The 23,693-nt window shown below is 43.4% G+C and overlaps 1 protein-coding gene and 1 long non-coding RNA gene across 5 annotated transcripts in view; both read left to right on the top strand.

Annotated features, from left to right (window-relative positions):
- The first annotated feature begins 7,833 nt into the window (after window positions 1-7,833).
- Window positions 7,834-10,993, top strand: ZCCHC12 (zinc finger CCHC-type containing 12). Of its 2 annotated transcripts, none has more exons than XM_014796645.2 (4): window positions 7,834-8,016; window positions 8,358-8,409; window positions 8,613-8,752; window positions 9,160-10,993. In XM_014796645.2, the coding sequence occupies exon 4, from the start codon at window positions 9,269-9,271 to the stop codon at window positions 10,475-10,477; it is 1,209 nt and encodes a 402-aa protein (XP_014652131.1). In that variant the 5' UTR covers window positions 7,834-8,016; window positions 8,358-8,409; window positions 8,613-8,752; window positions 9,160-9,268; the 3' UTR covers window positions 10,478-10,993. The 2 variants fall into 2 exon arrangements, with proteins under 2 accessions (XP_014652131.1, XP_087283712.1); XM_087427586.1 differs by having other exon boundaries at window positions 8,358-8,474.
- Window positions 10,994-19,355: 8,362 nt separating this feature from the next.
- Window positions 19,356-23,693, top strand: part of LOC106803850 (uncharacterized) — an 89,139-nt gene continuing 84,801 nt past the window's right edge. The window contains exons 1-2 of one of the 3 annotated variants that reach the window (XR_015550598.1): window positions 19,356-19,763; window positions 23,515-23,618. This is a non-coding gene — a long non-coding RNA (uncharacterized LOC106803850). Of the gene's footprint in view, window positions 23,619-23,693 lie in introns of all 3 variants that reach the window. The other 2 variants (XR_015550597.1, XR_015550595.1) reach the window with 2 other exon arrangements.

Below are 23,693 nucleotides of genomic sequence, written 5' to 3'. Positions count from 1 at the left end.
AATAAATAGCTTGGCTCAGTCCAACATTTTAACAATTCTGTGTAGTCCACATAAACTCATGTGAATGAGTTTAATTTTATCATTTTATTGAAAATAGAACATATTTTCAGAACAGAAATGTGCACAAAGCATGTATGTACATTTTAACAAATAGAAAAAAAACACCCATGTAACCACCAATCAAGATCAGAAATAAAACATTGGGGCCCCACATAAGCCCTCTGTAGGACTCTTTTCACTCAAAACTCCTCCCTCTCTCCCAGAGTAACCACTATCCTGACTTTTATGATAATCTTTCCTTGCTTTCTTGTAGTTTTATTATCTCCGTATGTATGTCTAAACAATATACTTTAGTATCATATGTGTTTGAGATTTATATAAATGGATCCAGACCATAAGAATTCTTTTTAAAAAACAGCTTTATTGTGATAAAGTGCACATCCATAAAATTCATCCTTTTAAGGTGTACAGTTCAGTCATTGAAAAAATATATTTAGAGCTGTAAAATCATCATCACAATCAATTTTAGAACATTTTCATCACCTCAAAAAGAAACCCTGTACTCATTAGCTGTCACCCCCCTTTCCCCTCCTCCCCCCAGCTCCTGGCAACCATTAGTCTACTTTCTGTCTTACTGGATTTCATATAAACAGAATCATACAATATGTGGCCTTTGTGACTGGCTTCTTTCACTTAGCACAATGTTTCTGAAGTTCATCCATGTTGTAGCACGTGTCAGCCCTTCACTCCTTTTATCCATCCATCAGTTGATGGACATTTTGGTTGTTTCCACTTTTTGGCTATTATTAGTAATGCTGCTATGAACATTTGTGTACAAATTTTTATATGGATATATACTTTCATTTCTCTTGGGTATTCACCTAGGAGTGGAATTGTTGCATGGTATGATAATTCTGTATCTAACCTTTTGAGGAAATTCCAGACTGTTTTCCAAAGTGGCTGTATCATTTTACATTCCCACCAGCAATATTTGAGGGTTCCAATTTCTACATATCCTTGCCAACACTTGTTATTTTCTGCCTTTTTTATTATAGACATCTAAGTAGGTTTAAAATGGTATCTCATTGTGGTTTTGATTTGCATTTCCCTGATGGTTAATATGTTGAGCATCTTTTCATGTGTTTATTGGCCATTTGTATATCTTCCCTGGAGAAATGTCTATCCAGATAGACCCTTTGCCCATTTTTAAGTTGGGTTGTCTTTTTATTATTGAGTTATAGAAGTACTTTATATACTCTAGATGCAAGTCCCTCATCAGATACATGATTTGCACATATTTTCTCTCATTCTGTGGATTGTCTTTTCCCTTTCCTGACAGTGTCCTTTGATGCACAAAAGTTTTAAACTTTGATGAAGTCTAATTTATTTATGCTTTCTTTTTTTGCTTGTGCCTTGGCGTCATAGAAGGCTTTACCTAACTCAAGGTCAGAAATATTTACTTCTATGATTTCTTCTAAGAATTTTATAATTTCAGCTCTTACACTTAAGTCTATGATCTATTTTCTGTTAATTTTGTGCAGAACATGAGGTGCATGTGGATATACAGTCATCCCCGCGCCATTTGTTGTCTAGACTATTCTTTTTAACCGTTGAATGGTCTTGTCACCTCAGCTGAAATTCACTTGACCAGAAAGGTATGGGTTTATTTCTGGACTCTCAATTCTATTCTGTTCTGATCTGTATATCTATTCTTATGCCAGTACCACACAGTCTTGATTCTGTAGCTTTTCATAAATTTTGAAATTGGGAAGTGTGAATCTTTAAACTTTGGTTCTTCTTTTTCAAGATTGTTTTGGCTATTCTAGGTCCCTTGAATTTTCATGCGAATTTTATGATCAGCTTGTCAAATTCTACCAAGAAGCTAACTGGGATTATGATAGGGATTACATTGAATTCATAGATTAGTCCGTAGATAGTCATTTTAGCAATACTGTCTTCTAATTCATGAGGACGAAATTTATTTAGATCTTTAATTTCTTTCAACAATGTTTTGTGGTTTTCAATGTAGGAGTCTCGCACTTCTTAAATTTATTCATAAATATTTTATATGTTTTGATTCTATTGTAAATTGTTTTCTTAATTTCATTTTTGGATTGTTCATTGCTAGTGTATAGAAATACAACTTATTATTCTATATCAATCTTGTATCTTACAATCATGCTGAACTAATTTATTCATCCTAGTAGTTTTTTAGTGGTTTCCTTAGGCTTTTCTACATACAAAATCATGTCATCTACAAATAGAGATTGTTTTACTTCTTTCTTTCCAATCTGGATTCCATTTATTTCTTTTTCTTACCTAACTTCACTGGCTAGAACCATCATTACAATGTTGAATAGAAGTGTCAAGAGAAGACATTCTTTTTTTTTCCTTTTTGTGAGGAAGATCAGCCCTGAGCTAACATCTATGCCAATCCTCCTCTTTTTGCTGAGGAAGATCAGCCCTGGGCTAACATCTGTGCCCATCTTCCTCCACTTTATATGGGACGCCGCCACAGCATGGCCTGACAAGCGGGGCCTCGATGCGCGCCCAGGATCCGAACCTGGGACGCCAGCAGCGGAGCGTGCACACTTAAGAGAAGACATTCTTGACTTGTTATTTTTATTGCTTTCTATTTCATTAATTTCTGTTCTTATCATTTCATGTTTTCCTAATTTTGTTGGTCTTATCTGGTTTGCTTTCTTAAATCCTGAAATGGATATTTAACTCATTAACTTTTGGCCTCTCATCATTTCTAAAAAATAGTTTTTTCCTTCTAAGCACTGCCTTAGCTGCATCCCACAAATTTTGATATCAGCATTTTCATTATTGTTCAACTACAAAAGATTTTTAACTCCACTATCACTCTTCTTTGACCCATCAGTTATTTCAGAGTGTGTCTCTTAATTTCCAAACATACAGATATTTTCCAGTTATCTTTTATGACCATTGATTTGTAACTTATTTGCATTATGATCAAATTTCAATTTTTTGAAACGTGTTCAGACTTGCTTTCTGGCTTAGTACATGGTCAAATTTTATAAATGTTCTGGATATGTATTCCATAGTTGGTTGCAGTGTTCTATGCATTGGCTATTAGCTCAAGTTATTAATTTATATTGTTAAAATATTCTACATCCTTAGAGACATTTCTTTGTCTCCTTGATCAACTACTGAGAGATGTGTAGTAAGACCTCCCACTCTGATTGTGTACTTGTCTATTTCTCCTTTTAGTAAATTAACTTTTCCTTTATATATTTTGAGGTTTTGTTATAAGTGCATAATCATTCCTGGTGAATTGAACCTTTTATCATTAAGAAATAAACTTCTATATTTCTGGGGCCAGCCCAGTGGCGTAGTGGTTATGTTCATGGGCTCTGCTTCGGCGGCCTGGGGTACGCAGGTTTGGATCTGGGGTGCAGACCTACACACCGCTTATCAAGCCATGTTGTGGCAGGCGTCCCACATATAAAGTGGAGGAAGATGGGCACGGATGTTAGCCCAGGGCCAATCTTCGTCAGCAAAAAGAGGAGGATTAGCAACACGTTAGCTCAGTGCTTATCTTCCTCACCAAAAAAAAAAAAGAAATAAACTTCTATACTTTTAATAATGCTTTTTGCTTTTAAGTGTATTTTGTCTGATACAAATGAGCTATACAAGTTTTCTATCACTTATATACTATTTGTGTGATTTATCTCTCTCCATCTTTTTATTGTCAACCTCTCTATCTTTATATTTTGGATTTGTCTCAAATAGCATATGCGAGTATTTATTAATCCCATTTGACAATATTTGTTTTTCTTTTTTTTTTTAGGAAGATCAGCCCTGAGCTGACATCCATGCTAATCCTCCTCTTTTTGCTGAAGAAGACCAGCTCTGAGCTAACATCTATTGCCAATCCTCCTCCTTTTATTCCCCAAAGCCCCAGTAGATAGTTGTATGTCATAGTTGCACATCCTTCTAGTTGCTGTATGTGGGACACGGCCTCAGCATGGCCGGAGAAGCGGTGCGTTGGTGTGCGCCCGGGATCCAAACCCAGGCCGCCAGTAGCAGAGCGTGCGCACTTAACCGCTAAGCCATGGGGCCGGCCCCGATATTTGTTTTTTTTAACTTGAGCATTTAGCTCATAAAAATTTAATAAAATTATTGATATATTTGGGTTTCAAACTACCATTTATTTTGTGCTTGTATTGGTTCCATCTATGTTTCTTTCACTTCTTCTTTCTTGACTTTTGAACAAAAACTGAGAATATTTTTCTGTTATTCAATTATTTTCCCTCTCTACTAGTTTGGAAATTTTCATCCTATTGCTATTATTTTAATAGTTACATCCTATTAATTCCTACATGCATAATTATCATATCAAAGTGTAAATTTAATAAATATCTAAATCACTTCTGATATAATACAAGGGCCTTAGAAAAGTTGAACTCCATTTATGCTCCTCCTGATGTCTTTTGTTATTGTATGGTACTTTAAGTTTATTTTTAAAAAACAGAATAGATGTTTTTGTGATTCCTTCTTCCGTCAATATTCACTTACATTGCCCACATACTATCACTTTCCTTGCTCTTCATTCCTTCCTGCATTTCATTCTTCAAAGATCATTTTCCTCCTGAAGTACATCCTTTAGAATTTCCATTCGCGCAGTCTGCTGGTGACAAACTCTCTTCGGTTTTGTTTGTCTAAAAATATCTTTATTTCACCCTCTTGCTGAATATTTTCGTGAAAGATGCCGTCCTTGGGGTCCCAGCTTAGCATGGGCAGGATCTCCCACAAGCATCCCCATCCAAGCTTTGACTTCCGATGAGTCAGAGCCCTAGTGTGAAGTGCCTGCCTGCCTTCAGCTCCTTGGATGGGAGAACAACGTCTATCTTAATAGAGTTGCCAGAGGTGCTTAAATGAGATAACAGATGGAAAATTCCTGAAACAGAGGAGGAAGGCAGCCAAAGGTAGCCATTATGGTTTCAACTGAAAGCTTTAGCTCCTAACTTTCACATTTTTAAATTTTATATTTTTGCAATTGGAAAATAAAATGTGGCCTCCTTAGAGCCAGCAGAGTCTGAATCTTTGCAATTGGAAGTGTCCCCTGACATCCTGCAACGTGAGGCCAGAGATAAGGGATGCTCAATATCCAACTGGAGCCAGCTTAGCAAATCTCCTCACAGCCCCTCATGGAGAGACCCTCGCTTTGTGCTAATGACCCAACCCAGGCACCTGATACACAATCCATTGCCTTTCAACATTTTTGTCAGAGCTCTGAGGTCTAGTCTTTGTCTTTTTTGATGCCACCATGTCCAACTGCAGATCACCTGGATTGGTGATGAAGCCATTTAAATTAGAGGTCAGGGTCATATGTCACAGCACTGGGGAGTCAAAGGAAGAGTCTAAAGGTAACACATAAGCTAATGCCAGCATCATCCCTGACTCTACAAGATGACCAACCTGCCTTCTCTCTACCTCCACCACCCTCCACCACCACCACCACCCCACTGTTCCATCCACAAGAGAAAGGCCACAGTCCTGAGATGGAAAGTACTTCGTTTCCAAATTTGGACGGTCTACTCTAAGGAGTTCTAAGTATTGGGACTGGAAATAAGAAAGCAGAAAGGAGCAGGTGAATTACCTTGGCAGGCTAAAGATGAACCCAACAGTGGCTGAAGGGCATTAGACTGTTCACTTGCTTCCAAGCATCAGCAGTCAAGACCAAGCAACAGCAACAACTTTGCACTTGGGAAGTCCGCTTGTGCCGTGCATGCCACCACCACCCTGACCCCCTAAAATCTCCACAGGGACCTCCTAGCCACATTCTATATGAGGGAAAGAAGACATGCTTTCCCATAACCCAGTAAGTGTTCCCAGTAAGGGAAAATAGAGTGTTATGGGCTGAGTTGTGTCCCTCCAAAGTTCATATGTGGAAGCCCTAACTCCCAGTACCTCCAGAATGTGGCTATATTTGGAGATAGGGCCTTTAAAGAGGTGACTAAGTTAAAATGAGGCCATGAAGGTGGGTCCTAATCCAATTTGACAGGGGTCCTTATAAGAAGAGGAAATTTGGACATCAGGGACTCCAGCGCACAGAGAGACGATCCTGTGAAGAGGCAGCAAGTGGGCGGCCATCTGCAAGCCAAGGAGAGAGGCCTCAGGAGAAACCAGGCCTGTGGGCGCCTTGATCTCGGACTTCCAGCCTCCAAAACCGTGAGAAAATAAATTTCTGTTGTTTAAGCCACTCAGTCTGTGATACTTTGTTATGACAACCCTAGCAAACTAATACATGGAGCCACTGCTTTCATGGCTCATTCACTCCAGACAGCCCTGCATGCCATTTCCATGGAGTTGCTCCTTCTCTGGGGCCAGCGATGCCAAATGCAGCAAAGGAGAGGTCCCCTCAAAAGCTCACAGAAGGGGAACCTATCAACCTTTCCTCGAGTCGAGAAATGAAAGAGCTATATCAGCAGCAGAGAGCTGTGGTTCAGGGATCTAGTCAAATTGTGTTTCATTCCTCACACTTCTTCCACAACTACAAATTGAAGGAGGAAGGTATTAACGAAAAAAGATTTTTTAACCACAGACCCATTTAAAAATCTACAAAGCTATGAACTCAGAAAAATACAGAGTCTATATTAGTCGCCTATCGCTGCCGTAAAAAATTATCACAAACTTGGTGGCTTAAAACAAGAGAAATTTATTCTTTCATAGTTCTAGAGGCCAGAAGTTCAACACCAATTTATCTGGGCTGAATTCACAGTATGGGCAGGGATGTACTCTGTTCCTTGCCCCTTCCAGTTTCTGGTGGCTGCCAGCATGCCTTTGCCTCTGTCTTCACATCACCTTCTCTTCTGTGTGCATCAGCTCTCTCTCTCTCCTTTTTCTTATAAGGACACTTGTGATTGGATTTAGGGCCCATTCAGATAATCCAGGATAATCTCCCCATGTCAAGATCCTTAATTTAACCACATATGCAAAGACTCTTTTACTTTATAAGTTAACATTTACAGGTTCCAGGGATTAGGACTTGATATATTTGGGTGACCATTATTCAGCCTCCTAAAGAGTCCAAAATCTTTGCATACAATTTCAGGAAGATCATGGTCCCAGGTAGGAACATCTCCTCTGGAACTGCATTTCACCACAGATATGCTGTGAACAGATACATTGGAGGGAGGTCCATTTACTTATTCCACATCCTCTCCACACCTCAAAATCAACTACAGAGCTGTTTAAAAATACAAAATACAAAATCACACTCCCAACTCTAGTCCTAGTAAATCAGAATCCTCCAGGAATCTGCATTTCTAACAAGCTCCCCAAAATGATTCTGACGCAGCCAGCCTTGCAGCCTTACTACTTTAGGGAATATTGGTTACCAGCCTGGGTGTCTAACTCACCTCAATGTTAAATAGACATACTGCCACCTCCTTCACAGTAAAAGAGGAGATGTCTGTGCAAGCCTGTTTGCACAAAGACTTTTTTTGCACAAGAAAGCTCTAATGCTCTTTTTCTGATCCCCTTCCCCTATACAAAGGTGAAGAACTTTGATTTCGATCGCACCTCGTGTTTAATGCACCTGGCCTCAAGGCGCGGAGTTGAACCAAGGGAGAGAGGGAGAAGGGAAGAGTCGCAAACTCCTCCAGTCGGTGCAACCAAGCTGCACTTGACACCCCAAGAACCTGCTGCCCACCCACCACCCCCTCTGGTGTATATTTGCAACTGGCCCGAGGCTGCCCGGGGACCCCGCCTCCGCGCCCCGCTGATTGGCCGCGCTGGCCTGTTCGTCACGCTCTTTTGTCTCAGTGGGCAGAGGATAAAAGCAGCGGCGGCTGCCGTGGGAACCGTGCTGCCTCGACTCGGCTACCCCTCTCTGGGCGGCCTTGCGGAGCAGCTCCGTCCGGCAGTCCCAGGTCGCTTAGCGGCCAAAGAGGCGCCGGTCCTTTTCCCCTGCAGGGCCGCGGAGACCGGAGGAGGAATCTACGGCTGTCAACGCGGGAGTGTCAGCTACCCACCGGCCGAGCACAGGTAAAGAAAGAGGGCGCGATTGCCCGGCGCGGAGAGAGGAGGGGGAAGCCCCACCAGGACTGGGCGGCTCCCCGCTTGGGGAATCGAGAACTGCGAGGCAGAGGAAGGCGCACTCCCTTGGCCGGGCTGCGCTGAGGGAGGAGGTGGGGTTCCAGTGGATGCTGCCCCATGGGTAGGATTTGCCTGGATTGAGAGGGGGGAATTTTCACGGGGTGGGAAGAGGCGAGGGGGGAGAAATTGTAAGCTGTCTGCCTTGAACCCCCTTTGCATCTCCTCATCTCTTCTTGGGGAGGAAAATATAGGTGTGCGTGTCCAACTCCTATTCCCTTTCTCCGTGGCAGGCCATCAACGCCGAATCCCAACTTGAATTCTGTGCGGCTGATTGCCGAGCTGGTAGGCCGACGGTTTCCCGGGGGAAATGTACCGGGCCGGGGGTCGTTTTGGCTTGTATTCAAAAGGTGGGAGAGGGGATTTTCCGCCTGGCTACAGCAGAGGCAACGGGGGGCGCGGGAGAGGGAGGGAGAGGGAGGGAGAGGGATGAGGCTGCTTCTGACCCTTCCCTCCCCCGCCCTGCCCTCCCCTCCGCGGCGTCGCAGTCTTGACGCTCTGAGGTCCCGGATCGGCGACCCCCGGTGGACAAAGGTCGACTGTACCTTGGAGGCGAGCTTTCTCGTGGAGGCCACAGGTTGCAGAGGCTGGAAGTGAAATAAAGGCGCGCGCTTGTTCCTGAGCTCCTGTAAGAATCTGCGAAATAACGGGGGGGGGGTGGTGGACGGACTTTAAGAAGGGGGTGTGGTAGAGACCTGAGACCGTGAGGTTAATGAGATCTTATTTATTCCCACAAATCTGTGCCCATTGTGCTCTATTTTGAGAGCCCAATGTCAGCTCCATACACTATTACACTTAGAGTTAGAAGCAACAGTTGCCTCTTGAAGGACTGGCGGGAGGGGATGCTTGTGGCTGTAAAAGCACCCGGAGACACCGGCTGGCTCTGTGAAAATGCAATTGCCCGTCTCCAGGAGGATATTTTTAGGGCAGTGGGCAGATATAAAACGTACTGGAGGATATTCAGGAAGGGAGAGAATACGGCTGCGGCCAGTTCCCTTATTAACACCTCCTCCCGTTTTTTTTTCTTTTTTACAGTCTCTACTGAGATTGGAGAAAAGCACTGACCCCCGGCACACCTGCAGATTAGGCTTTTCCAAAAAGCCTGAACATCTTGTTATATTCACATACCCAGTCATCGTCAGACATGGCCAGCATCATTGCACGCGTGGGTAATAGCCGGCAGCAGAAGGCACCCTTGCCGCCTTGGGCCCATTATATGCTGAGGTCCCTGGGAAGGAGTCTTGGTCCTTTAATGGCCAACATGGCAGAGAAGAACATGAAGTTGTTCTCTGGGAGGGTGGTGCCAGCGCAGGGGGAAGAAACCTTTGAAAACTGGCTGATCCAGGTCAATGGGGTCCTGCCAGATTGGAATATGTCTGAGGAGGAAAAGCTCAAGCGCTTGATGAAAACCCTTAGGGGCCCTGCCCGGGAGGTCATGCGTTTGCTCCAGGCGGCCAACCCCAACCTAAGTGTGGCAGATTTCTTGCGCGCCATGAAATTGGTGTTTGGGGAGTCTGAAAGCAGTGTGACTGCTCAAGGTAAATTTTTTAACACTCTGCAGGCACAAGGGGAGAAAGCCTCCCTTTATGTGATCCGTTTAGAGGTGCAGCTCCAGAATGCTATTCAGGCAGGGGTCATAGCTGAGAAAGATGCAAACCAGACTCGCCTGCAGCAGCTCCTTTTAGGGGCTGAGCTGAATGGGGACCTGCGCTTCAGGCTGAAGCATCTTCTCAGGATGTATGCAAATGAGCAGGAGCGTCTTCCTAATTTCCTGGAGTTAATCAAGATGATAAGGGAGGAAGAGGATTGGGATGACACTTTTATGAAACAGAAGCGGGCCAAGAGATCTGAGTCAATGGTGGAGAGAGCAACCAGCCCAGTGGCATTTGAGGGCTCCCCACCAATAGAGAGTGGCAGTGCTAACTGCAATGTGATAGAGATAGATGATACCCTCGATGACTCAGATGAGGATGTGATCCTAGTGGAGTCTCAGGACCCTCCACTTTCACTCTTGAGTTCTCCTCCCCCCAGACGCAGGGCCAGACCTCAGGATCCAGTGCTAGTCATTGATTCCCCCAACAGTTCCCGGGCTCAATCTCCTTCCACCAGTGGTGGGTCTGGGTCCAAGAATGATGGTCCTGGGGATATGCGTAGAGCCAGAAAGCGAAAATTCACAATCCGCTGTTCATATTGTGGCGAGGAGGGCCACTCAAAGGAAACCTGTGACAATGAGAGCAACAAGGCCCAGGTGTTTGAGAATCTGATCATCACCCTGCAGGAGCTGACACATGCAGAGGAGGAGGGGTCAAGAGAGGCCCCTGGCGAACCCGATGATCCTTCTGAGCCACAGTGAGGAGCTAGCCTCCAGCCTTAAATGAACCCTAACCCATATTCAGAGTCCAGCAATGGGAAAACTGGGGGGGGGGTGCTTCTAATTGCATGAATTAATCCACAAAGCTGCTGTCTTTTGGGGTGGAGGAGAAAAGTCTTGGATACCAGCACAGTGGAGGGAGATGGCCTGACCTCTGTCCTTTCTCTTCACCCCTCCTCCCCCGCTGCCTAAGAGTCTGTTTTCTGTGTGCCCATTTCCTTGATGGCTTTATTCTCATTGTGAAAGTGATACAATTCATTGTTAAATATTCCAACAATAAAGAAAAGTACAAAAGTACAAACCTTCCACCCTTATAGAACCACTGTCAACCCTTTGATGAATGTTCTTCTAGATATTTCCCTATACCTATGTACCCAGATAGATATATGTATAGATAAAAGTGATCAAATATAAGTGCTGTTCTATAGTCTGTATTTTTTCACCAAACAATATATGTTGTGGGCTGCTTCTATGTCAATAAATATATATCAGCATCTATTTTAATGTCTCCGTGGTATTATTTTTAGGAAAAGGTAAAGGAAAAAGGAATAAGAGAAATATAGTAAAAAGCTATAAAGGGGTGGGTTGTACTCCAAGGTGGGGTTTTTATCAACCTCATTTTGCAGATGAAGAAAAGGGAAGCAGAAGTGGGCTGAAATATTCCCTAAAGGTAAACGGACAGAGCCCCTTACTACAACTGACTTGTCCCTTAGGTCATAGAGCCCACCTATGGCACCTACTCATTGACAGCGTCCCGATGCTTTCTTCTCTAATGTATCCAGAGGAGTCTGATGGCTGGGGAGTCTGGTGCTGAGGTAATAGGCCACAATGGGGAATCCTGGGGCTCCATTCCTAGTCGCTTTGATGAGCAGCAGCTCTCCCCTCCTCTGGGTGGATTTCTTAGATTGCTGCTGCTGCTGCTGTTTCTAGACACATCCTGGTCACAACCAGTAATCTTTCCTGTGGGCTGACACGGCCGTCTCCCCACTCCCCAGATAAGGAAAGGAGAGAGCAGCTATTGAGGAAAACCCAGCACCAGGAGGCTCAGCTCCTGATAGCTCAGGGGCCTCCCTCTGTAAGCCCTGAAGCCACATGCTAAAGGACACAGGCAGCCCGAGGACTCCAAGCCAACCCCACCCCAACCCAAGAATTGAGACTAGCTGGGGAGGGATGAAAAGCAATCTAGTTGCCCGGGCACGTGAAAGAACATAGGGATCAGAAAGCCAGGAAGCCCTACACATCACTTTAGCAGAGCGGGGGGGGTGTTCATGGGGGAGGAAGAGGAGAGAGGGACCTTCCCAGGAACCTACCCTGTCCCCTCTCCTGACCTCACATTAGAGGGTGATAAAAGAGGACACGTGTGACATCAGACCCCTAGGGTCCCTATGTTTCTTGTAGATGCATAAGTCCCTATCTCTAAGCAGGACGTGGCTTGGGGTGTGGGGATGATTGCACTTAAGGCCGGGAGTGGAAAGTGAAATGAATGTGCAGACCTGAGGACCTGAGGGAGTCTGTCATGCGGGACACAGGGACTCCACAGAGCTGAGAGGACAGAGTATGCAGCAATGGGAGATGGTGTGTCAGGGGAGAAGCACTGAGCTGTGTGGGTAAGGGGAGAGCGGATGAGGGCACGATGACCAGGGAGACTCACATAAAGACTGACAGGGACAAGAAGCCTGGTAGGAATCGCAGATTCCAGGGGATCATACGGAACTCTGGGCTGTGTTGCACCAGGAATGGCACAGGTTGAGAGGCCCACGGAGAGACATTGGAGTTCTAATGATGGGCACTTGATAGGCCGCTCAGTAGGGACAAAGGGGTGCAGGCTGAGGCCCTGAGGGAGGGGCAGAAGCCAGGCACTGCAAGAAACCAGTTCAGCTTTCCCTGGGCTGCCATGTCTGGAACCTGCCTTGAAGTGCTTCTCTTTCCAGAAACAGCCCCTCGGCTCCTCCCTGGCTTCTTGCTCCTGCTCCACCCATGACCCCACAATCTGACTTTACAACCCCCCCAGCCACACTCCTCTCTTGGTGAAGGGGGATGGAGCCTCAGCCATCACCCCCTCTCCCACCCCCCGTATTCCAGGTTTGACTTAAGCCTCAGCCTCCTTGACCCTCATAGCCAGAAGGAGACTGGGAGGGCCCCTCTGCCTCAGACCCTTTAGCTGAGAACTGGCCAGGAGCAAAGACTCGAGAGGGCCACTCCCTGCATCCCTCTGGGGCACCTCTGGGACCCTGGTAGCCACCTCCATCTCTCCAGAGCCAAAGGGGATCCCTCCCCCACCCCCAGGCAAGAGGCAGTCCCACTTAGGCCCCCAAAGCTAAGGGGCCCCCAATGCTCCTCAGCTCTCATAGGTTTTAACCCTTAATTCCTCTATACTCCTCCCTAAATCTACCCTTGGGAGGTATCTATCTCCCCCATCTAGTTCAGATTACAATATCATTCCACTTCCTGTCATCTTTTCTCAGTTTTACTCTATAAACACTTGTTGAATATTTGCCAAAACACAGTTTATGCTGCCATAATTTCTTTCTGGCACCAGGTAGGATAGAAAGATAACAAGAAAAATAAATTCTGTCCATTCCACTACCTTCCTTTTCACCAGCATTAGCCTGGGGGTTCAGTACAGACCACTGCCCTGAAAACCTGTTCTGTAATTCATTCACTTTTTCTTCCCCCCTCCTATCCTCTTTTGTGTAAAATTAAGATTGTCTAAATTTTTACTTCACCAACTTGATGTTAACCTGACATTTCTTTTTTATTTCACTTTGTGTGATACAGGCTTTTCTTTTACTCAAGTAACATGTATTTTCCCTAATTAGAAAACATGGAACTGATACCTGGGCATTCCAATCAGACTAACGGGTTAGCCTAAAAAAGGCTTCATTTAAAACTATGGGCTTATTTTCTTCCTTTCTGCCTTCTTCTCATTGGTCGCTAAGATATGAAAATTGTTCTTTTGTCTCGTCGGAACTGGCCTCTGGGTGCCCTTTTGCATTATATCTCCCTCCTTCCTAGCATTCTTTTCCCTTGGTTTCCATGACACCCCTCTCTCATGGTTCCCCTCTCCAGGAGCTTTTTGGTGCCCACTTCTCAGCCTCCTTTGCTGCATCTTCTTCCTCTTCTTGATTCTTCCATAATAGTAATAAAAATCATTACAACTGTGATTTATTAAGAGCTTATTGTGTGCCAGGCATCGTGTGCCAAGTCCTTTAAATGCATTAATCCTCATATCAACCCCATAAGATAGGCATTGCTATCAGCACATATTTCAGATGTGGAAACAGGCTGGCAAGTTAAGAAACTTGCCTAGGGTCATGCAGCTAGTTAGTGGTGAAGCCAGAAGTCAGACTGCAGAGTGAGAAGCCTACGCTTCTCACATGTCTTAGCTCTCATGTTCACAGAACCCTATGATGTAGGTGTTATTATATGCATATGATGTATGAGGAAACTGAGGTTTGTAAATTCAGGATAAGACCCGCCTTTTCCAAGTGTGCCCTGTGTATGAGTGATTGGCACAGGGCTGGTCCCTCGTGGGCTCACCAAAAATGATAGCTACTATTACTCTGCTAGAATACATTACTCTGCTACAGAAGGGAGGATGGGGAAAAATTAAATGCTGTCCATGTCACGCAGTGTTTATTTCATGTTAATCTGACGATGTGACAGTCTGGCTCCAGGAGCTACACCAAGCCTGGCCACTGAAGGCTCAGCAGTGGATTCAGAAATGTCTGAGAGTTTAACGATGATGGGATGACAAGGGAATACTTACCAAATGCTGAGGTGGGTTTCTCCTAGTTTTGTGTGTCCCTAGGAAATGTTTCCTTCCCCCACATGCCAGAAGCACCCCTATCCTTTCAGGTAGCTCAAGACCAGCCAAGTCTTCTCCCATTCCCCCAAGCAACAGATAAGAGCTAGGGGTGTGGGGAACTGACTTCAGAGGGACGTGGAGACTCCCCAGTGTGTGGTGGGAAGGAGACCTGACTGAGGTCTGAGGAGTCCTTACAATCCAGGTAACTCTGAAATTCTGTCACTACCAGGGATCTCAGGGACAGGATAAAAGGAGGCAGAGAGAGTGGGGCTGGATCTCATGCCTCATCCTGACAGGATGTATGGATCCCCAGCTGCAGCAACTCATCTCAGACCAGAACTCACAATGTATTATGGCCTCTCACAACTGCTCGCTCAGATATGTACTAGATTCACCATCCCCATTTTACAGACCAGGATATGGAGGCACATGGGGTTATAGTAACTTGCCTAAGATCAGGCAGCTAGTAAGGGTTGGAGCTGGAATTGAACGTCAGATCTGCCCTTCAGAGCCCGAAGTCTTTACCCTTGTGCTGGAAAGTCATTCCTAAGGTAGTGGGTACAAAATATCTGATCATTCTACTGGCTGTATCCTGAGTACAGATTTCTGAATTGTCATATTCATGCCCTAAAGTCTGCACAGTAGGAAGGCCTCGGTCTCATTTCTTTTACTGAAGAAGACAGAAAAAATTGTCAGTTTAGGAAACTTCCTTCTCAGAGCCTGAAACCATCTTCTCCTCATATTTATTTTTATATCCAATTTCTGGGATAAGATACTAAAAATAAACTGTTGGTAAGGATGTGGGCAAAGTCTCTCTCTCCCACACTGCTGGTAGGACTGAGAATTGACAGATTCTTTCCGGAAAGCCAACTGGGAAATGTATGAAAGGTTGAAATATGAAAACCCCTGAATCCAGCAGTATAAATTCCTAAAATTGATGCTAAGAAAATAACTGAACAAGTGTAAACATTTTTATGAACAAAGATGTTTACCCTACCTTTTTTTTTTGTAATAGTGGAAACTGGAAACAACTTCAAGGACCATGAGTAAGGTTTGGTTGAATAAATTAGCCTCCACACTTGGAATGGAATGCTATGCATTTAAAACTCTGGGTGTGCCTTCAGATCATTGAGCCTAACTGGACAAATGAAGTGTGGCCCTTCTAGAAAAGGGCTTAAAAGATCACCAGTCCACCAGGTCATCTGTATTATCTTTGACTCTCAACATGCTTTTCCATCAGCCTGGTCCTCCCCTTCCCCTGGCAAAACCCTTGTCAAACTTCTAGTATCATTCGCCCTGGCACTCCCTTGGGCCAGCTTTCTCTGACTCCACTAAAGGTCATTCCTTGCATCTTAGGTAGTACTTATCATTTTGTTGTAATTACTTGTATAATTATCTGTCTTCTCTACTAGCCCTATATCCCCCGTGCCAGCACAGTGTTGTTTGGATATCTTATCACAGAATCCAGGCACACTCCCACCTCACGTGTTTATACTGGCTATTGTTACTGTTCCTCCAGATGGCCCTGTGCCTTGACCCCTCATTGTGTTCAAGTATTTGCTCAAATGGCACCTTCTCAGTGAGGCTGGCCCTGAACAGCCCATTTAAAACTGCACACCTAGCCACCAGCACTCCCATTCTCCTTTCCCTGCACTATTTTTCCATCACATGCCTCTCTTCTACCATACTACATAATTGACTGATTTATGATATGAATTGTTTATTCCTATCTCTTCCCACTAGAATATAAACTCAACAAGGGCAGACATTTTAGTCTGCTTAGTTCACTGGTGCATCCCCAGCTCCTAGAACACTGCGTGGAACATAAGCTGACTCTCAATAAATGTTAGTGGCTGGAATGAATGAAGTCCCTGGCACACAATAGTCACTCAGCAAATAGCAGCCTTTATTACTGCTGCTATCCCAGGACAGATGCTGCTGGAGAGGAGATAGTCAATGAGAGAACAGTTCACGCTGCTGAACTGCCATCCACCTAGTTGATGAGATCAGAAACCTGGGAGACATTCTAGATCAATCGCTTGCTTCTCACTCTCCCAGGTTGTCAGTTATTATTTAGACCATTCACTCTTAGCACGGCAGAAAGTGCGAGATGGGTTTCTTTGTAGCTTCATCCGTGTCATATCATCAGACCTTAGGTTTCGGTCTTTCAAATTTCCAGTAACTCCATGTGCATTTGTAAATATTAAAAACAACTGCCCTGTAAAATGTGAATGTTTCAGGTAGTGTTTGCTATTTTCCTTCCACTAAAGAATAATCGAGAGTAATAATAATAAATATTATTTTCAGTTGCTATGTGTTGAATGTGTCAATAATATAGTAAGAATTATTAACCCCATTTTAGAGGACATAAGTGAGTCTCAGTAAGAGATAGTAACAGGACTAAGGTTATATAGCCAGTAAACAGATGGTAAGTCTGGCACCAAAGCCTGGGAACTTTTCATCATATATTGCAAGTAAAAGTGTTGATATAGCTGAGAAAAACCATATCATAGTGGAAGATCAGTTATTGGGGGAGGGATAATAGGCAGATATGAATATTTGACCAGTTTCCTGTTCATCAAACACAGGTTAAAGCTGTTGAGAATTTCTAAGTAAAAGAACTTAAATTTTACTGGAGGGAACATGATGGAGGTTGATTTTAAATATTCTGGATGGACCAAGATCTAATTTAGCTCAGGAAAACATAATTGAAAATAGAATCTCTTTAGTATCATTGATATTGGAAACTCAAGAAATGACACATAAACTTTTTCCTTCTCTGTCTGCCAGACTGTTGTAATACTATGTTACTCATTAAATAATTTTAGAGTTGTTATAAAAGTAGAATATTTAGAATGCCACAAAACTATGTAAAATATTTTATATGGTTACAGCCATAAAAGGACACAGAAAGAAAAAATAAACCATAGGTAAACACTGAACGTTTTGGCAGATTTCTTTTAAATCTTTTTTCTAACTGTGTATGTGAGTGTACATATATGTACAATTCACTTTACTGAGGTTATACTCTCTATGGAGTTTTACATATGACATGGTTATAAGTTGATTTTGTTCTTTTTCTATTAATAAATGTAATAATTTAAAGAGTAGAAAATAAAGATTATTTGGCAAAAAAAGGAGTAAGGGGGGTAAAGCCTGAGCAAATATAAAAACATACCCGCCCCCCAAAAAACCTATAATAAATAAACACTGTGTTGCTAATGGCTGACAAATACTGATCATTCATTATAGTATGATTATTTTCATAGAAAAAGCAAAAGAATTGGTGGAAACATATCTGAAAATAAAATAATGAGGAACATTATTATAAAATCTGAAAGACTTAGGAAAAGAAAATGATAAAACTCCTTTGAGCGCACTATTAGGAGATTTAAATGAAAGGAGAGAATTTAAGATTAGCTGGAGGGTGGTGGGCGTGGTAGCTGAGGTGGAGAGAAAGATATCATCATAAAATCACCCAGGCCACAGCGACATCACAGGTTGACCTCACAATTACAATACAGGGACCCTTTGCTCCACTAGGCTTACCATTATGTGCAGTAGCTCATTGGGAATAAAACAAGTGTGGTGAGAGCCATGGCAGCGGTGAGCCAGGGGACAGCTGGAACATAGTGCTATAATCCGGGGAGTCAGGAATGGCTTCTCATAGAGGGTGATGCATGGGCCATAGGACTAGAATCCTTAGCAACTGGGAGCTCAAAGAAAGGGATCAGAGCTTCAACCAATGTGAAACCTACATACCTCACCATTGCTGTCAGAGAGCCCCAAGTAGGAGGTTCAAGAGGCCTCTGAGGAGCACACTGTTTCCACGTTGAAGGTCTTGAGCTGTGGTGATGAAGTCTCAGCCTCCACTGGATCTCTGTGGAGTCTTCAAAATTGTCAAATGCTGGCTCCTCCAATATCACCAACACACCTGTTGATATGACAAACCTGAATTTATTGCTTATCTCAGTAAGGAGAACCACACTTCAAAATGATTTGGCAGTGTTTTAGAGAGGAAAGGAAAGGTGAGAATTTATTGAGACATGAATGCTTAAGGCAGAAGGTCTTTCAATGTGGGCACTTGATTAGGATTGGGTAAGGATCATGATACCAATAGTCCAGGATTGGCGGAAGCAGCAAGGGGAAGATTCTGAGGAAAGAGATTCAAAGAATTTTAGGGTGCAAACTGTTGATGTTTTCCATTAAAGAGTTGATGGGTCTTTGGGGAAGTTCTTGTAATGAAAAAATTATTTGCCTGGACAGGGGACTCCTGGAAAAGTAATGTGAATGAAGACAGCGGACTAGCAAAGTCATATTTATGCAGATTGTAAGGTGTGGTTTTGTTTCTCAGTGTCCAGGCTGAGTGTGGGGATAGACTGTTTTAATTCTCATATACATAACATTTGTATGAATAATTCACTTTAGGTATGTGTTTATTTTGTGGTGTCAAAATCTTTGTGTTTCCCTGAATCCGGAGGAAAGATGACACCTGCTCTTAGGTGTTTGCTAAGCCCTGAGAAACAAATTAAACAGCTAGCTTTAACCTGTCTGCTAAACGCTTTAGGTGGATTATTTTATTTAATCTTCACAAACACCTTGTGATGTAGGCACTATAAGGAGCAAACTGAGGCTCAAGAAGTAATAATCAGCCACATTCACGCGGCTACAAATACACTTTTTTAGGAACATCAAGTAAAACCATCTTGAAAAAAACTGTCTTATTTTTCTCCACTTTTGCAGAAGGGAGCTGGGATTCAGGTTCAAGATAATTATTGGGCCATTCTGTCCTCTTTGGGGTCCTTTTCCCACTGGGGAGAAGGGAGGAAAGGGTGGAAGCCGAAAGCCCTCACCTACTCCAGGTTGGTCTGGCTCAGCTGCTCTCGGCCTCGCGGGGCCCGGCAACGCGCCGATTTCCGCCGCAGAGGCCTTGACCTCGGCCAGGGGGACCCCGTGGACTGGAAGCCGCTCGCCCGCCGGTCTGCGCATGCTCCGACCGGCGGGTGCCCGCGGCGCCGGCTTTGCCGGTTTCCAGTTACCGGGGGGCGCTACGACACAATAGCCGGTGCCGGGAGGGGCGGCGGCCACGTGAGCAGGGAGCCGTGCGCAGGGTGGCGGGGGACCGCCGCGTGGAGCCCTGGACGGCTGCGAGCCTGCTCGAGCGGCTTTCCTTCTTCCACCGCCTTCTGCCTTCGCTCTGCGCGGGCCGCACGGTGGGGCTGCAGCGGCGAAAGCGGCTGAAGTCCGGGCGCTCTTATCTGCAACCTCCTGGAGACGCTGACAAGCAGCCGCGTGAGTTTCCCGGGCACCAGGAGGCCCTGGGAGGAGACACCTCACTCTGACTTTTGGCAGTTTTTGCCCTTCCCGCAAGGCAAAGAAGGAGGGACTTGGTCCCAGCCTTTCCCGTACTCGGAGAGGTGCTGTTACATGCAGTTGCACCTCCCCACGGCCCTTGGAGAGGTGTGTTTTCCCCTGCAGTACCCCAAGGGAGCGGGCCTAGGGGGTGGAGTTTGTATCCTTTGGCTGTTCTGGCAGGACACCTTTGCCCAATAAGCACTGACCGAGTTGCAAAAAAAAAAATCAGCATTTTCAAGGATATGCCGGAACAGAGCAATTCACCTGGTTATGAATAGGGCTTGAGAATCGCAGGAAGTGAATTTTGTTACCTGACTAGTTTATTGCTTAAGAGTAGAGGCTTTAGGCGTACTCACGCTTAAACTGGCAGAGAGGCCACGGATTATCCAGATTACACACTGGGATCACCCAGCTGGAAACAATCTACACCTCAAGACATCTTACGATTTCACAGAGAGATGCTGACTGTTATGTTTCTGTCGGCACAACCCCAAGCCCCAGCCGACAAAAGTGCTTCAGAAACTTCATTCACTGTAATTATTGTCAGGTCGTGTAATGGGATAGTCCAGTTGGGGGAAAAAGTTGAGAAACTAAATAATGTAATAGATTGAGGGATTTTTTTTTAGAGCCTTGTACTTTGCATACCATACAATTCACTCATTTTAAGTGTACAGTTATTTTTAGTCAATTTACAGAGTTTTGCAACCATCACCACAATCCAATTTTAGAACATTTCCATCACCCTTCCCAAATTCCCATAAGCTTGTTTGCAGTTAATCCCCCCTCCCACCTCTAGCCCTCACAACCACTTATCTGCCTTCTGTCTCTATATAGTTGCTTTTTCTGGACAGTTCATATGAATAGAATCTTACAATATGTGGTCTTTTGTGACTGGCCTTTTTTACTTAGCATGATGTTTTCCAGGTTCATCCTTGTTTTAGCATGTATCAGTACTTCATTCCTTTTTATGGCCAGATAATATTCCATGGTATGGATATACCACATTTGTTTATCCATTTATCATTTGATGGACATTTGAGTTGTTTCCATTTTTTGGTTGCTATGAGTAATCTTATTGTGAACATTTGTGTGGACATATATTTTCAGTTCTCTTGATTTCGCTGTCCTGCGCTGATGCTCTCCTAACACCCTTAGCAGAAAGATCTCTATTATAACACTTAACATACTGCTCCGTAAGCTTGGATTCATTCTCTGTCTCTCCACTAGAGAGGGCAAGGACCATGTTCACTTATTCTCTGGTATAGGAGTGGAATTTCTGGGTCATATGATAACTGTGTGTTTAACTTTTTTAGGAACTTCCAGACTGTTTTCCAAAGTGGCTGTACCATTTAAAATTCCCATCTGTAAATGTGAAGGTTCCAGTATCTCCACATCCTTACCAGCACTTACTTTGCCTATCTTTTTGTTTAGTATCTCATTGTGATGTTAATTTGCCTAGACTGAGTGGCATTTGGTTTAGCTAGTTTTATTTAACTTTAATGAATACCTTTTTAAATTTTAAATTTAAATATTTTAAATTTTAAATATTTTAATCTAGGAGCTGAAATGAATAATACATGGTCCCTCTCTGCAAGGAACTCATGGTTCCTTCAGGGAGACAGACAAACAGATAATGACAGTCCACTGTGTTAAGTGCTCTGATGGAGTTGAGCACAGGATGCTGTGAGGAGCAGAGAAGGGAGACACCTAACCTAGGTTGGGGGAGGATGGAGGAAAGTATTAAATAAGCATTTTCTAGAAGGGGCTTTAATGAGCCTCTAGTTTTCTTTCATGTATTTTTATCAAAATTATACATGTACCTAGTTTTACAAATAGTTCTACAAGGTTTACTATTTAAAAACAAAAGGAGTCCTAGCTTTCCTTCCCATTCCCTGCTCCCACAAAAGCAGTCACTTTCTCTTCTTTTAACTTTTTGGATATTTACCTCTATATCTTTAAACAGCATAGCATGTTTTCATTTGAGAAAAAAATAATCAGCTCTGCTATAGGCCAAACAGTCACCATCCTCCCTTGCACTGATTTCTAAATTGGTCAACCCCATTAAATATTAACACATGGTTAATTATGAAAGCCACAGTCACAATGCCACCTACCTTCTTGCAATTTCAATGAAAGAAGACAGGCATTGCCAACTGTTAGGTACTGGAGTGACTGAAGTAAGACAAGGTAGCCATTTTATTTTATTTATTTTTATTTTTATTTTTTTTGCAAGGCGATCAGCCCTGTGCTAACATCTGCCAATCCTCCTCTTTTGTTGCTGAGGAAGACTGGCCCTGGGCTAACATCTGTGCCTGTATTCCTCTACTTTATATGGGGCGCCACCACAGCATGGCTTGCCAAGCAGTGTGTCCGTGCGCGCCCAGGATCCGGACCGGCGAACCCCAGGCCACCGCAGCAGAGCGCGTGCACTTAACTGCTTGCGCCACCAGGCCGGCCCCATGGTAGCCATTTTAGCAGTATTTTTTTTAAAGATTTTATTTATTTATTTTTTCCCCCCAAAGCCCCAGTAGATAGTTGTGTGTCATAGCTGCACATCCTTCTAGTTGCTTAGGTAGACATTTTAAATGAGTGGCTAAGGAGTTGTCTTCCTCATTTGTACTTTAGTACTATATAACGTCAATAAGCCAGAACCCAATTGCACCTGTCAATTAAGAAGAATGTTATTTTCACTCAGACTTTCAAAGAAAAAGCCAAATCACAGACGGGAAGCGTAGTACAGGACAGAGGTTGGCAAACTCTGACCTGCGAACTAAGAATGTTTTTTTCAGATGAACATTTACGATCAGTTTGATGATAGGGAACACTGACTTTCAACCCCAGTTAAACAAGATGTTACTTTTCTATTCCATTTTTTCATTAGTAGACCTGTATTACAAAACCTTGTAGTCAATTATTATATTTTGGATTTCATCTATAAAAAATTTGTGGAAATTTGTTTTCTCTCTTGTTATGTAAGTACCTACATAATATCCTTGATTTTGCTTCTTGGCCCGTAAAGCCTAAAATATTTACTTATCTGACCTTCACAGAAAAAGTTTTCTGATTCCTGATTTAATGGAATAAACAGAGGAATGGAAAACAACTGCCACATTCTTGCTGTGTGACCTTGGGAAGTCACTTCACTTCTCTGGTCTTGATTTTCATTATCTATAATATGGAGATAAAGGGTGTTGTGTGGATGAGATAAACTCTATGGTGAACCCCCCGCATCCCCCCGCATTAATCAAGTTTTTGATTAATTAGTTAATAATACAAATATTTATTGAGCTACTACTATGTACCAAGAATTGTTAAAGGCTTTATGGATACAGCAGCAAACAAATTCCTGTCTTGGAAAAGATTGCCATTCTAAATGAAAAGAGACTTAAGATGCAATGACTGGTCTGAGATTGGATCCTGATTTGAACAGACTAGCTTTATGGGACATTTTGGGGAAAAGTAGGGAAATATGGACGGGTATTAGATGATATGGAAACTTATCAACATGGAATGGTGGAGGTCATTATCTGAAAAAAGCAGTTACAAAGCATTATGTACATGTATTATCTCATTTTGGTAGAAAATGTATATGTATATTATATATACTTAGAAAAAGATCTGGAAGGATATATACTAAGCTGTTAACAGTGGTAATTTCTGGGCGGTGGGAAAATAATGTTTCTATTTACTTATTCTTGTTTTCTAATTTTCTACAATGAACATAGACTTGTAAAAATAAAGGATTCTAATTTGAAAAATAATCTCTATTTTCACGGAGCTTACATGCTGGTGCCTCTTGTGAGTATTAATATTGCCAAATCTGCCACTTTTTCTGGGGGAACACATGGAAGAATAGAGAGTGCCCCTCCTCCTGCAGATAACAAAGGATCAAGGCGTTCTCTGTGAAATAGCGGCAGAATGTAAGCTGATGCTGCCGGCATTTCCCTTGGAGTTATACTGGTAAGTAGAGCTTTTTTGTACCCAAGGCTTTAGAATGGGGTGGGCTTTTGTAGAGTGGCCAGAATTAAAAAAGGA

Source organism: Ceratotherium simum, chromosome X (genome assembly GCF_057802395.1).
Source record: "Ceratotherium simum simum isolate JZ-2026a chromosome X, ASM5780239v1, whole genome shotgun sequence".
Taxonomy (NCBI): Eukaryota; Metazoa; Chordata; class Mammalia; order Perissodactyla; family Rhinocerotidae; genus Ceratotherium; species Ceratotherium simum.
Note: the sequence above shows the minus strand (reverse complement) of the source record. Positions and strands in the feature narration are given on the sequence as shown.